This window comes from Uloborus diversus, chromosome 9 (assembly GCF_026930045.1).
Source record: "Uloborus diversus isolate 005 chromosome 9, Udiv.v.3.1, whole genome shotgun sequence".
NCBI lineage: Eukaryota > Metazoa > Arthropoda > Arachnida > Araneae > Uloboridae > Uloborus > Uloborus diversus.
The window spans coordinates 130,088,264-130,103,899 of NC_072739.1; the positions used below are offsets into that span (position 1 = coordinate 130,088,264).

Below are 15,636 nucleotides of genomic sequence, written 5' to 3' on the forward strand. Positions count from 1 at the left end.
TCGACATGCTCTCCGCTCACGTTCTAAAACCCTGTATCTCACTGTTGAAGGTGCAATGTCAACACCAGCTGTCACCATGGACTTGGACAGATCAAAACTAGTTAATCGAGGATCCATGTTTTTGAAAGTTAATCTATGAAAACAAAATACTACCCCTCCATCTATATCCGTCTTTATGAACTTTTCGTCCGCCAATGAAGATGAACAAAGAGAACCCAAAAGCACAGCCCGTCCCTTCTTTCAATATTGCGTTTAAGAGCTTACAAATAGGTAAAAACTTTTGCTTTTCATTAAGACTAGGGAAAAACTTGCAAAGTATTTCAATCCTGTAAGATGCTGCATTTACTTTGATCTTAATGACTAAAAAAATAACCCTCTGTTACGGACTTCTTTCAATCAAAACGTCCGAATTCACAACTAAAATGTTTTAGAATGGTCTAAAATGATGTTCTTTTCTACTTTTGAGTTTTTTTTTTTTTTTTTTTGCTTGATTTTTGTTTTCTATGTATTTCTCGTATTTTACGTTTTTTAAAAACACAGTCCCTTGAGAAAGGTAAAATTGGGGTTTTACTGAAATTGTTATTTTTAATGAAACCAGGGAAATTTAGACGCCATTAATTAGTCTTATTATATAAAAATCTTCTGTGCGGACGTTTGTCACCATAAGGCTTTTAAACGGCTGGACCGATTTTGATCAAATTTTTTGTTTGTAATTAAGTTGTAGCAAGCATGGTTTTGAATCCGTGATATATTTTAAAGTAAAGTACTGGAAGGTTCACGCAAAACGTGTATTCTGTCGTCGTAGTTGAACCATGTGACCGGATAAAGAGTGGATCGATGGTACAACAGGGTAGTTCTGTACACAAAAGATCAGTGCAGTGGAAGATCCTTATCTTTGGTGGAATCATCATCTTCACTTCTTAACTCATAAATATTATTACTGTATCTGACTGTACAGTACTATTATGGTGCAGCATTTTATTATTACTACATACTGTGCGTACCATATTGTTTTATTTTACGTCTTTCCCACCCATTTTTCGGGCTCTTCCGTGTCTGTGTCTGTGTGTGAAAAATACCATTATCAGATTATTATTTTTATTTTTTTATTAAAAAGAGCAAATAGGAATTAACATCTTTATTATTTCACCGAAAAATATACAAAGATCACTTTGATCATGGTTCTCTCTACAGTGGTTCATAACCATAGTTTCCATAAATACACATATGAAAAATTAAAACGAAAAAAATGCAATATTTACAGCAAATCATTTCCATCAACTGGGAATGCAATCATTTCGCGCACCATTTTTCAGCTCTTTTAAGTTACTAATGAAAAAATGTTTTCATATATCTATCTATCTACACTAGAAATTATAAAATCAGGAAAGAAAAATACGTATCGTGGCGCATTTAGGATGCTTGTAATTCGGACCGTTCATAAAAATAGGAAAATTTTTACATAAATTATGAACTGGATGCGAATTCTTGATTCAATGCGAATAGTTTGCCTCATTGAGAAGGGATAAAAGGTTGAGATTGTGAAGCTTTTAAATATTGAAGCAAGGATATCATGCCACGTGATTTATTTAAAAGTAAAGTATTGGAAGAAATCAGCTTTCTTACACGTAAAACGTATCTACCATGCGTCGTTGTTGAACCATGTGACTTGAGATCTCTGCCTCATCGTTTTCTAAGCCATTGATTTGACTTGCTTCCTCCAGATAATAGTTCCTGATTTAAGGTTCGCAAATATAATTAGAGTTTTAAGAGTAATGACTGAAAAGCATCCTGAATGCGCTCCTCTTGTTCTCATTAGATTGATACTAAAATGAAATAAAATATAAGATATAGCGAAATGGAAAAATAAAACTTGTGCAAAAGAAAATTAATATTTCTTTTCAGTAAAGGTTTTATGAATGTCAGTATTAAGACGCTTTTAGATCATGGATGTGCGTCTGTTCTTTCATCTGGAATGACTTTTCTGGAATTGACTACATTCTAGAACTAACAGTCGCAGTTGCAGGAGCACATTTCCTTGGTTGATCGTCTTGGACGAGGCAGCATGGTGGAAACTGAAATAAAACGGTACAATTGAAAATATGTGTTAGACAACTCAAGGTAATGCATTTTTTTACAATTTTTTGAAGTTCTCCCAAACCTATTTTTGTGCGATCTCTTTTTGTGCCATTTTTTTTTGTGTGTGTGTGAGACTTTTTTTGTGTGGTGTATGAAAATTTCAATCAGATAGGGACTCAATTGGCGATAGTATTTATAAAATGAACGAAGTTATTAATAAAACAAACAAACTTTTTTATGCGATTTTTTTATGCGGTCCCTCTATCTACCACACAAAAAGAGGTTTGGGTGTATACTTTTTTTAAATTTTTTAATAAAATTATTTAATGAAATTTTAACGTTATCACTGAAGCCTCTCTTAGCTCTAATATGTATAATTAATATCCGTAATAATTACTTAATTACAATCTGCAGAATTATTTCGTCTTTAAAACCCCAAAAACTCAGTAACCTTCCCTGCCTATTTTTTTTTCAGATGTATGTAGATGTGCGACTTTTGACTCTCTGTATTGTCAATAACTGGCAATGATACTTAAAAAGCATTATTACAATAAATTTTGTTCACTGCACTTTCGCTCAGTGTTAAAAAGGACACAGCAATACTGCCGTGGGCAGCTAAAGGGCAGTAATGGGGTCGTTTCCAAAATTTTAAAAAAGTATTTCTTTCTGAAAGAGCATGCTTAAAAACATAGGATTTGACCATTTTTTAAATAATTTCTTCAAGTTTAATATTTAAAAAAAATTACTTAAATCGGTGCTCTTTCATCGTTTAACGCTTCTGCCGATGACATCACAAATGATGAAACGCCATTCAGTGTTGCCATTCACGGTCCAAAATAGTTAATTCGCATCTGTGCTCACGTGTATTGGCAACGATATGGTTGATAGCAAGCGTAGAGCGCAATTGTAATTCGCTTCTTGATTATCATAACGTGGGAAATGCGGAAGAAAGATGCGCCACAGTGCATCATTTGTGACGTCATAAAGACCACGCCTTGTTTCAAAAATCAGACACTTAAAAAAATTATTAAATAATAACTGTAGGAAAAATGAAAGTAATTTCTGAATCCATGTCATTTTTTTGAGCAATCACGATTGCTTATTGCTTTCATTTGACCATCCTTGGCGTCTGGTTCCTTTTTCAGCTGTGACCAGGGACACCAGCACCACTGCCCTCTGCAGGCGGCGCGACTGCTCTGGTCCTGAGCTATACGCTTCTCCTGGTCGGAAGCGTCCATGTCCTACACACATGCGCGCTTACACACACACACACACACGCTCATACACACAAGCCTTTACACACATACACACACGCCTGCGTGCATACAAACAGGTCTATGCACACACACAAGCGTACACATGCACGCACGCGTGCCTACATATACACACACGCCTGCACGCACACAACTATACACACGTAACCGCCTAGGAGGAGGGGTAGGCTTGGGGGGACAGGAGCTGTTTCTAGAGACAATAGCCTCCAATGAGTAGGGCCCTGTCGCAACTCGTGATTGCGAGAAACATAATTTGAATTCAAAATTTCAGAATTCAATTTAATTTATTTTATTTTTTTATTTTATTTTATTTTATTTTTTTGCTTATTCTATCAATTTCAGTGACAAAAAGTACTACTTTTGACTGAAGGAAACAACCCCATTGCAATGTGTTTCAATTTTTTTTGCATTTTTGTCATCTGTTGCATATTAGCTTTCTTGTACAAGCTTGCTTATTTGGTTTCCGCTGTAAAAAAAGGGGCGAAAAAAGCGTCCAATTCCAACATTTACCTTTTGTTAGTATTGGATCCAAAACGCGTTTCTTCAAATATCTTGAAAATTCATTTCTGCAGGTACTGCCGTTTACCTGCACACGGCAGAACTACGCTTCTTTACTTTACAGCGCATGGATTCTCTTCGATACCCTGATGAATATCCAAAACAATCGATATTTTTTTTTTTCGAAATCTATTCTTTTTAACACGCTTTTATTAGCTTCACCTGTATGTATGTATGTATGTTTGTATGTATGTATGTATGTATGTATGTATGTATGTATGTATGTATGTATGTATGTATGTATCTTGTAACGGAATTTTGCAGCTCAAATTTCACCCACTTCCTGCGATCGGATTCCTTTGAAATTTGACACGCGAGCTCAGATCCGATGACAATGCAATATTCTATAATCAAATTAATGAATTAACTCTTTTAATTGTTGGTTTCCTCCAATTTTAGTCAATATTTTGTCATAAGTCCAACAATGTGAAATAGGAAAATTAAAAAAAATACATTAATAAATGCTCGTAAAAATTATTTAGAAATATCTACAAAAATCTTTAATTTTTCTGCATCAGACAAAATTTGTCCCAATGTTCCAAGGTAATTAGAACATGAAATATAATTGTTTTTAACTAATTTCATGTCAAAATGTAGGTGAGTCTTCAATTGGAAATTCATTGCTGATTAGACCATTGTGGAACAAAACTTTTATTCAAATGCATCTCAAATTTTCAAAGTAATATAACTATGATTTCCGCAAACATACATCGATGACTCACAGTAGCTTCCCATCGTGGTGCCCTTGTCTTAACTTTAAGATATTATCTCGCACTCGTTTTATAAATAATTTCGTCGCCTGATAATTCTCCAACATAAGACTAAAAAACAGAAAAATAAAATAATAGTTTAAAAAACTAAAAAAACACGCTTTCGCAGCAAAATGAACTAAAAAGTGAAAAATAATCTTTGGATGAGAGTAGTTGAACAATCACTTAATTTTAATGTAATACAAAAAAGCGTGGGAGGCTTCTTATCAGTTATCTTGAATTTCTTCCATTTGTTGTCCAAGCAAAAATGTAAATAGACAGCACCCCACGCTTTTTTGTATTACATTAAAATTAAGTGATTGGTCAACTACTATCATCCAAAGATTATTTTTCACTTTTTAGTTCATTTTGCTACGAAAGCGTGTTTTTTTAGTTTTTTAAACTATTATTTTATTTCTTGATAATGTAAATATTTTAATTGCGCAATAAAAATGATGAATGTTAAGTATCAAAGCTTAATATAAGCTAAATTATCATACTTGGCACCTCTAAAAGAATATCGACCCAACTCTGTCATAAATTTAAACATTCAGGAAGCCTTAACGAACAAATGAAAGATAATTATTTATTCTAAGAACATTATAAATACATCTTAGCCGAAAAGTTCATCCCTAACTTTTAACTGAACATTGAAATTTAAAGTAGATTACAATTTATAGCTTTTACCCAATTAAATCCTGCTATTTGTTCCATAATTGTCTGCTTTTGAGTTATGACAGTATCTTCTTTTGTGTTATCTTATAAATTGTGTAGCATACTTTTTCTGTGTGCTTAATCACAACAAAGTCGCGGCGGATTGCATGGAATACAATACTCACGCTTAGCTGCAGCTTTCTTTGTCTTTGAACTTTTCTTGGAGGGCTTGACGGCTGAAATACAAGACAGGACCATTCTTTCACCCATCAAATGCACCGTTTTGGGGTCAGTGCTGAAGTTTCCGAAAGGTGTCATCAGCTGAAAAGATACATATAAATTTAATGATATAATGGAAAGACATGAACAATAATTATCTGGTTAAAATTTTTCAAATATTAATCCTTAAATGCACGGTTGAAAAAAAAAACTTTAAGATATTTTCTCTGGCTTTAAAATTCTATGCAAATTCTAAGAAAAATACTTTTAAAAATATCAAGGTTTAATTTAGGTATGGTTTATGGTTAAATTAGTGGTACCCGCATGGTTTTGCCCTTAATAGAAAAATTAAAAGGTCTTTTGGTTCGCCTGTATATTTAAAAATAATGTATGGTGAATTTTCTCGCCAATTGGCTTGTACCTATGTTACAGTTCCACATTTGATAATTTCGTATCTCGCCAATTGGCTTGTGACCATGTTACGGGTCCACGTTATGATAATTTCGTAATTTACTCGTCCATCTTATGAGAAATTTGTTCTTAAAATTGGAATAGAAAAAGAACCACATCGAATTTTCAAAACATCGCTTCGAGTTGCACATCCCCCATGCTACAAACTAACTTTGTGCCAAATTTCATGAAAATCGGCCGAACGGTCTAGGCGCTATGCGCGTCACAGAGATCCAGACATCTTCTGGACCGAGAGACTTTCAGCTTTATTATTAGTAAAGATATCCACTTGGCAACATGGTGCTTAACTGAAAAAACAACGAATAATTTACCATCAAATGCCCCAAAACACTGATAAAAAATGTGAAATTGCCTTACTATTTATAGAAAAGCTTTATAGAATTCGAAGCAGGCATTTTCAAGCGAACTAATCCATAAAAAAACACTACATTTACGAATGCAGAAAAAAGGAGTCTATATTTGTTTTCCACCAGATTAGTGCGTTTACAAGTTTAAAATTGATTTAATAGCATCTTCAGTGAGCATTTACTTGGTTATTGTCAACTACAGAGCTCCAATTAGTTAGTTCCTAAAGTATTTTAGAATAAGTTGGGTATGTTGCCAAATGGCAACATGATTCATTTAATGGTTAAGCTCTAGTTCTCTTTTTCAAGCACGTATAGATGTAGTATAACTAGATACACAACTCCGTAGCGGCCACCCTCAGGTCGCCATCGAACGTGCGAATCTTGAAGTAAACGGGCGAAGGCGTAGCTTACGAGGTTGAAAATCTGTTTGCATCCTATCAGCAGCGGCAAAAGTTGTTTGCGCGCATGTACTCAGCCAACGCGCATGCGCTTTTCGGGCGTTTGCCCGTCTGCCAGAAGGTGTCGTTTGCTCACGGTACCGATTTCTCGTTATGTATTTAGTTAATACTACATCTAAAAAACCAGGAGCTGTTTAATTTAAACACTCCTTAGAAATCGCTCTATTTTCAAAAGTTTGGAACGTTTAAAATTATCCGACGTTCTCCAGCACCTTTGTGCATCTGGATATTGTGAACTGATTTAAAAAATAACGCATCTTAAACAGATCCCGTAAAAGTTTTGAAAAATGTTTGGAAGTTCTCATTTTTGTTTTCTACTATGACGTATGAGTAAACTAGGTCATACATACTTTCCCAAACACTAGTAGGTAAGATATGGCAAGAGGCAAGGCATGAAGGCATCGCAGTCCTCTCTCATTATAGCAGTCTAAAGATTCGTTATAAAACGAGCTGATGGTGTGCATCACATGACTTCCTTTTACACCAATTTAATGTTATTTCCCTATTATTGCAAGTGATTCTCTCTCCAACTTTCTAAATATCACCAACAATGGCCACATTAAAACCAGATTTAAAAAAAAAAAATCGCCAAATTTGTCGCCAAGTTGGCGACAAAACTTGGTGACCAAAAGACTGGCGATATATCGCCAAGTGTCCGCAAAATTATAACACCACTTGAGTTTGCATCGAAATTAACAATGAATCCCCCCCCCCCAAAAAGGTGCAAAAGACAACTTTAGAAACATCCGAAGGCAACCAAAAAAGGAGGTGCACAACTAGACTTCACTAGGAGTCTACGTACCAAATTTCAACTTTCTAGGACATAACGTTCTTGAGTTATGCGACATACATATACACCCATACGCATATACATACATACATATGCATATACATACATACAGACGTCACGAGAAAAATTGTTGTAATTAACTCGGGAAACTTCAAAATGGATATTTCGGGCATCTATACGTTCATAAGTACATATGTACGTGTGGTTGGGTCGAAAAAAAAAACTCAACATTCATTTGGGGGTGAACAAAATGGAAATTAAGGCCGATTTTTGAGTGAAATTTTTTTCGCGAATACAATACTTCCTTTTTTGTAAAAGGAAGTAAAAAAAGGTATTGCCAGACTTAATAGCTAGCAGTTTTGTGAAAGCGTAACTAAAAAATTTCAGATCTGAAGCGCTATGAAGTAGTGCCAACTGCTAACACCTGGAGCAGAAATGATGTCAACTAAAGACTAAGATGACATTTAGATAAACCACCAGAATGGACCCTGCTTCCTGAATCGTAATCTGGTTCAGTTGGCGAATCTTATCTGAGGACATGACAAGAAAAAATAAATCTAGAGTCTTTTTCATCTTTTTTTTTTCTTCAAATAAGCTTGGAAAACAGTTAATGTTGAAGTTTCTTTTCTTTTAAATGAGTTGTCAGAAAAAGAGAATGCTCCGCCCAACAGACAATGCAAGCAAACGGAAATGATTTCATGCCCAGGTAACCTGAAATGCCAAGCGATTCGTTTGGGAGAACAGAAATGAAAGAAAAGCTTCTACCGTAAAAAACGTAAATCTATTTCTCTTCCGAATCAATCTCGTTGGAATAGCTATTGCTCTCGAGTTTTTCTGATGCTTCTAGAAGTACTTTTTTTTTCTGACCAAATATTTATTATTTTCAAGCAAGACTATGCGACACAGCCAGCCTATACAAGGGCTCTTAACCTAGGTGGAGGTTCAAACTTTTGGTTGCTGAAGCGTCGTAAATGACCGCCAGGAACTTAAGAGGAGTAGTTCTAGCTCATAAGACAATTGAGGCGATGCAAATACGAAGGGCAGACGCAACATTTGGTCAGTTGTTTTTTCGTTATCAGAATCTAGACCGTTCAAAATATCTACACCAACATTTGTAAATTTTTTATGTCCTTCCTCTCCTTTTCAAAACATATTATACAACTGTTTGATCTTATAGAAAAATTTTCAAACGCGTTTATCGAAAAAAAAAACTATTGCTGACATCTTTATGTACTCAGCCCTTCAATTGTGATTTCCACAGCACTCAGTATGCTTCTAAACCATCCTCGAATATTTTTTTGCCATAAAATGTCTATTCCAATACACCATTACTTGTGAAGTGATTTTTTTGAAACGTAAGTGGTGAAGTTGGGTGTATGTAACACGGACATTATACTTCTTCTGATCTCCACAAAATTTGGCAAAATAGTTTTTTTTCTAATGGGGCTGCGTTAGAGGCAATGGCATTCCTTATCGCTTGTGACAATCGCTGGTGCGTAATTTGTAGTGCTACCTCCGCCCCTCAAAACTAAAAAAAAAAGATTTTAATGTTCGTTGTAAACATGAAATTCATAAAATTTTCAGAAACATCTACTTTTGTGTTTTAGCGAAATTTTAATTTGGCTAATGAAAAAAGGCCAAATGAGTCAGTGAGAAGCAAAGGGATGTAAGTAGCAAAACTAAAAATTTGGAGATAACCAGTACACATGGTAGGTGAACCTCTCCTCTATCTTGGGGTAAGAGATTGTACTAGTAGCCCTGGTAGGTGCTGCTGTACAGCATGATTTAGAAAAAAATTTCAATGAAAGCCTACCTAGGATGTTATCTTTAAAAGCATTTTACTCAAAACTTGAGAATGTCCACTTTCATCCCTTTTGCTTCTCACTGCCTCAAATGAAAACTGCTAACGCTTATTCTATAACTTGCCCTAGACGCATACGTGCAGGCCTGTTGCGCGATCAAAAAATAAAGGGGGTGTATGAAATTGATGGCCCCTTAGTTATCTCAAACGTACCAATTACACAGGGAAAGATAATAGGTTTAAGTTTTTGTTCTTTTTGTTTCTTTGTTTAAGAGGGCTAAAGTACTGTCTAAGGTCAAAGCACTGACGATATAAATCAAATCCTGAGCATTGAGGAAAGTTTGGGGGGAAATTTTCTGAATTGAAGCATCTACATTTTTTAAGAACTTGCAATTCACTTTGGTTGCCACCCGGGACGGGTTGCCCCCCCCCCCCGTAGTGACGCCACTGGTTAGAGGCACTACCTTTTGCGGGCCTAGTGCGATCCCCCCAGAAAGCATCCATTCCTTCCTGTAGCACTTCTATCGGCGGATGAAACTACCATGATAATTTCGCCCAATTTCCCCACCAGGTGGAGGTACCTAGTTTCTATTCGACGCGAAACTGCACTAGAATTTAATTTTGCAAGAGCACTTAAAGCCAAACGGTTGTTCGAGGGGTCTTTTACATACCACATAATCATACGACATGGACGCTGTTGATTTTCTACATCATGAAAATCCACAAACTAGATCCATGTTTGAACCTGCACCTTTGAGCATAAGAAATCAGCTTCTAATCACTACACCACTCTTTCAGTGAACTGCTCCAATGGTTTTTGTATTTATATAATTACATTTATATAAACACAACTGAAACTACCGTAAGTGACATACATATACAGTGAAACACCGTTAATACGTTTCGAAGGGACTGTATAAAAGAAAAACATATAAAGAAAAAACGCATAATAGATATACGTTAATATGCATTAAACTCTGCAGAGACTAATTTTAAAGTTGTATTATAGATAAAAACGTATAAAAGAGAAACGTATTAATGGTGTTTTACTGTACATGTAAACATTACAAAACGTTTCAATGCAAACATTCTTTTCTTCTGGGGTTGAGAGACCCCACCTGAGCGGCCATTCCAAGCTCAGCTTGCGAGATCGAGATTCTCGCTCACGTGATCGGTTGTGACGTAGAAATGTCGCAAAGTAGCATTCTAATCTACTCGAACTAATCTTGCGGTTAGGTTCGAGTAGATCAGAATGCTACTTTGCGACATTTCTACGTCACAACCGATCACGTGAGCGAGAATCTCGATCTTGCAAGCTGACGAGCTTGGAATGACCGCCCAGCTCACCAGTTAAAAGTTAATGTATCAGTAAAACATTTAAAAAATCATTAGTGCTCCGATGTTTTGTAAACATTTTACTCTTTCTCCGCAAGTAAAACAATTAAATTCTTATTAAATTTTTTTACTTACAAGCACCTAATAATGTTCAATTTCACTTAAGCTATCCGTCATATTTTTGGTTTTATTTTCTTACTTTACATATTTTTTTTTCTGCATGAAAATGCTTCAACTTTTTCTATAGGGAAAATTCCGTTTTAGCGTTAGCTGAAATCCAAATACTGCAATGTCAGTAAATATATCATGATTATAAGAAGGATAAACACATAATACAGAAGCTAAACAATACCATTTTTCAAAGTATTATGCCTTAAATGCATGATTTAAAAAAAAAATTAAATTTGTTTTTTAACTACTGTTCAAATCGTGAGAAAAATACTGTGAAAAATCATAGCTAAATTTAGGTATGCTTGATGGTTAAATTTTGCAACATCGGACTTCAACTGTAAAAATAACAAATAATTTACCATCAAATATTCCAAAACATAGATAAAAAATGTAAAAAATGTTTTACTATTTAAGCAGTAGTAAAGCTTTATTTGTCTTGAAGTAGTCATTTTCAAGCCCACTCAACTAAAAAAAAAGTTCTTCATTCGCGAATGCCAAAAAAGGCATTGACATCTGATTGGTGCATTTAAAAGTTTAGAATTGATTTAATAGCATCTGCAAGGATTATTTTCTTGGTTATGGGCAATTACAGAGTTTCAATTTGTTTTTATAGTATTTTAGAATCTCTTGGACTAGTTCTAAATTCTCATTAACTGTTCGATCCGGTGATGGTGCTGCCATCTATCGGTATATAAAATAATGGAGGCAAGGCACTTAGTATGCAGTCCTCGACATAAATACAGTTGAAGTCAGTTGTGACTCTGAATAGGAATAGGAATAGTATTTTAGAAGATTAAATTGGGTATGTTTAGCCAAATGGCAACACGATGAATTTAAGGGTTACGTATTTTTACATCGTGATTGGGGCCGTGGTAGCCCGATCGGTAGAGTGTCGGAGTCGGGGCCGGAGGGTCCTGAGTTCGAACCTCGATGGTCGAAAATCCACCGTCGTCATTAAAGGGGACTGGGCGACGTTAAATATGCTCGTGGTCTCAATGTCCTCCAAGTGAAACGATACCGCTTGGGGGTGCTAGCACCAGGTAGCTATTAGCTCCTGGTCTAGTTCTAAATTCTCGTTAACTGTTCGATCCGGTGATGATGCTGCCATCTATCGGTATAAAAAAATAATGGAGGCAAGGCACTTAGTATGCAGTCCTCAACATAAATACAATTGTAGTCAATTGTGACTCGGAATCGAAATTGAAATTCATCGTGATTCCCTTATACTGCTGTCATCTAATTAGTCTTAGTTCAATAATCCCGCCATGTAGATGCCTGCAGTGATTTCGAGAAAACTAAAATCAAACTTAGTAGGTTTTTTTTTTTTTTTTTGCATTTAGCATGTGGAAGAACACATGAGTATGACAGCAAACGTAAATATTGCTATTTTCTTTGACTACAAACTTCACGAAGAATGAAATGGAAATGTTTTTCTAGTATTTCGGAGTTACAGGGATTTTAGTTCTGTAGCAATGAGACAAAGCTTCAGAAAGGTATGTTTTTATCCATCCTAATTTTGCACAAACTAACATGAATGAAAAAATTGAGACTACACGATTTGAAATAGACTAATTTCTGCGTTATAATTCTACGATTTTCATATCTCTAAATATTGACCATATTCCAGTCAGTGGCGGATACAAGGGGATGGTTATGGGGGGTCATGTCATGACCCCTCCCCTAAACCGTCGACAACAGTATCCGTTCACACTGTGTTCCAACACTTTATGCATAAAGTAAACGATTACAGTATCTATTCAATTCATTATTTTTTGAAAGTAAATATTTGAACTACTACTTCGTTTTATTGCTTATGAAATTAATTTGTAGCGGTTATCCCCAATTAGGTATCTTATTTCTGGTCGATTTGGTGCTTTTTATTGACCCTCAAGCAGTTTCAGAAATTTTTCGTATCTAATATTGTAAATTGGTTAACGGGCGAGGTGATCATTCTTCAGCGTGACCCTCCCCCCTCCTCCTCTAAAATGATTTTTTGATTTTTTTCTATCCGCCTCTGATTTTAGTCAACAGCAAATTTGGCTAACATACGAAGCTATATTAAAAGTAAATTAATTCACAAGATTGTGCGTACAATAGGCCTAAATCTCTGCTATTTACGAAGGAACTTCTGTAAAACTAAACAATAGCTGCTAGACAATACGATTGAAAGATTAGCTTTTAAGTAGCGCAAGCTATTTTTATTTTCTTATCATTCTTTTCTAATACTACTTCACTAATTAGGTGATGTTGTTTTTAACTATAAGCAGCTTCTTTGTAAACACATTTTAATCGTTTTCTGCTTAATGTTTTTCATTAAAATTTTTGAAAAACATTTTATGCTGTTAGTCAGGAAGTTTTTCTTGAAAAGTTAACTCAAGCGTTTTAATATGGCATTTAAATTATGGCTAATCCATCTCATTGTTTTTCATCATGATGAAAAGGAGAAATTAAAACATTCACTTCAACTTTGATGCACACGTTTTGATTGTTCTATTGCCCTCTTTTTAGTCGTAAAATGTCCTGAAATTAGAACAGAACGGTTAGTTCTGCTAACCTTTTATTTATTTATTAGTTTTCATTTTTGCTGCCACAATTGGAAAATTAGTATTGGTGAAAGATTGGCAAGAAAAACATATAAAATTTGAAGCATAATTTTATTCTTGTTATTGTTAAAATTTTCTACGGTAATAAAATATTTGAAAGCCTAAAAGCTGATTGCGCCTTCGTTTTACAGTATTTTTACGTGAGACATTTCATTATGTTAACTCTTCGGTTGGAACCGTCTTGTATTCATGGCTAAAGATTCCGACTGGTTGCAAATTAAAACGAAAGAAACTCGGTGATTTTTGTTGAATTATGTAATTAACGGTCGTTTTCTCTTCATTCGATTATCTAATTAATCCTTATTCTACATCAACTCTAAAAGATTTTCATACTTAATCCTTTGAATAAATGTTTCAGATTTGAAGAGATAATAAAGGTGAATAAGAAAAATGACTCTTACGCTAATCAAGAAATCCAGCGCGATTTGGTGTGCAAGGATGCACGATGCATACTGATAGCTATTAAATATAAGTAGTTATAAAAGTTCAGGAGGGTAAGAATACTGTTCCTTTCCCTTTTATGTGTACATCAAAAGAATTTTAAAGTAATTGATGGAAGGGAAATTATTTTCCAAAAAGTCGAATTTTCTGTCAAGGTGTGTTAAATAATTTGCTAATGTATAGATTTTTTTTTTCAGTCAAAAAATCTTTAAGAAGCTCAATTCAATTCATTCCCTTCCCAAAGCAAGGTTTTTTTTTTTCTTTTTTATGCGAGTGTATGTGGATTACCTCAGAATGTATTTGAAATTTTTTATGCTCATGCAATTCCATTATCGTTGTTTTTTCGACAGTCTCTCATTTTACTTTATTTTCTCTTATGCTAATGTGACATTGTTTTAAACTCGCCGATATGTTTAACAGCCAACAAAAATCTTGCAAAGAGAATATATTACAAAGTTTTGCTTCAAGACGCTGCACCGTTTCGTCACGCCCCAGTTCTACATACATAGATTTTAGCTCGTTGCTTAACTCCGCGAAAAGTATTAAAATGACAGTTAACTTACTTTTAAGAGTAAAAGCTTCAAAAAAAAAAAAGGAATGCAAAGTAGCAGTACCAAACTGGGTGCGTGCTAGGGCACCAGTGTGTTTGTGATGCCGCTGAGTTTACCCACTCTTTACATTTCTGATCTAATAAATAACCCGGAGGGGAGCATTGCACTTTCTCCCCCCCCCCCCGCCGCCCCACGAGTGTCTTATTTGGGCCATCCTTGACGAGCATTCGAGAGGCGAAAGAGGCTTGTGGAGGAGGCAGCGATGCATGACCGCAACACGGAAAGCAACAGGTTTAGAAGTGGGTCACAGAGCATTGTCTTGGAGGGATGAAACAGCTGTGTTTTGTTTTGTTTTTCCCCATTCAGTGTCTGGGACAGGGCTTTCCTGTCCCTTGTTCAAAAGAATACCCTTGCGCAAACTGAATGTGGCCAAATGGGCATGGTCAGTCAGAAGGGGATGAACGAAAGTGATAAAAACATTTGGGTTGGGGATTTTTATTGAAAGTTTTAGATTACAGTATTTCTCTCACAGCATGTCATGAAAAAGTTACATGGACGTCACTGCGAATCACAATAGTCACAGTCAAAAATGGACTGAATTGTGACGTATCGCTGGAGTTACGCTGTGACACATTTGAGACACAACTCGTGACACTTCACTGCAGTGTCGCTACAACAATTCGATCACGTTGTGATGTAACGAAGACTTCACTGTAATGTCATTTTGTGATGTAGCCGCTGACTGACATTTGTAAAGCAGACATAACTCATGACACTATAGCCTGACCACGGATTATATAGAATAGGAGGAAAAGTAAAAATTTGATATGCGTATTCCGCTCACTTGAATGTGAATCTGCTTAATTTAGAGGCTAACATATATCTGCAAAAATTAATATTCCTGAAAATTAATAGATGCGTCCATTTCTGCCTGTAAACCAGAAGTTTTCCTTTCCGTCTAATCGGTGGTCGGACTGTTCCCTCCGACATCTCTACAGCAATTCGATCAATTTAGGACATTATGAAGACGTCACAAGGTTCATTTTGTGACGTAGCCACGGACTGACATTCGTTTAGCAGACATTACTCTTGACACTACACTCCGACATCTCTACAGCAATTCGATTACTTTGTG

The 15,636-nt window shown here is 35.4% G+C and overlaps 1 protein-coding gene across 1 annotated transcript in view; it reads right to left on the reverse strand.

The window, feature by feature from the left end:
* Nucleotides 1–1,123: 1,123 nt before the first annotated feature.
* Nucleotides 1,124–15,636, reverse strand: part of LOC129229902 (uncharacterized) — a 42,365-nt gene continuing 27,852 nt past the window's right edge. The window contains exons 5-6 of the mRNA XM_054864282.1: nucleotides 5,500–5,635; nucleotides 1,124–2,075 (exon numbers count right to left, since the gene is read on the reverse strand). Of these exons, the coding sequence (XP_054720257.1) occupies nucleotides 2,008–2,075; nucleotides 5,500–5,635 (204 nt within the window). The 3' untranslated portion in view covers nucleotides 1,124–2,007. The remainder of the gene's footprint in view (nucleotides 2,076–5,499; nucleotides 5,636–15,636) is intronic.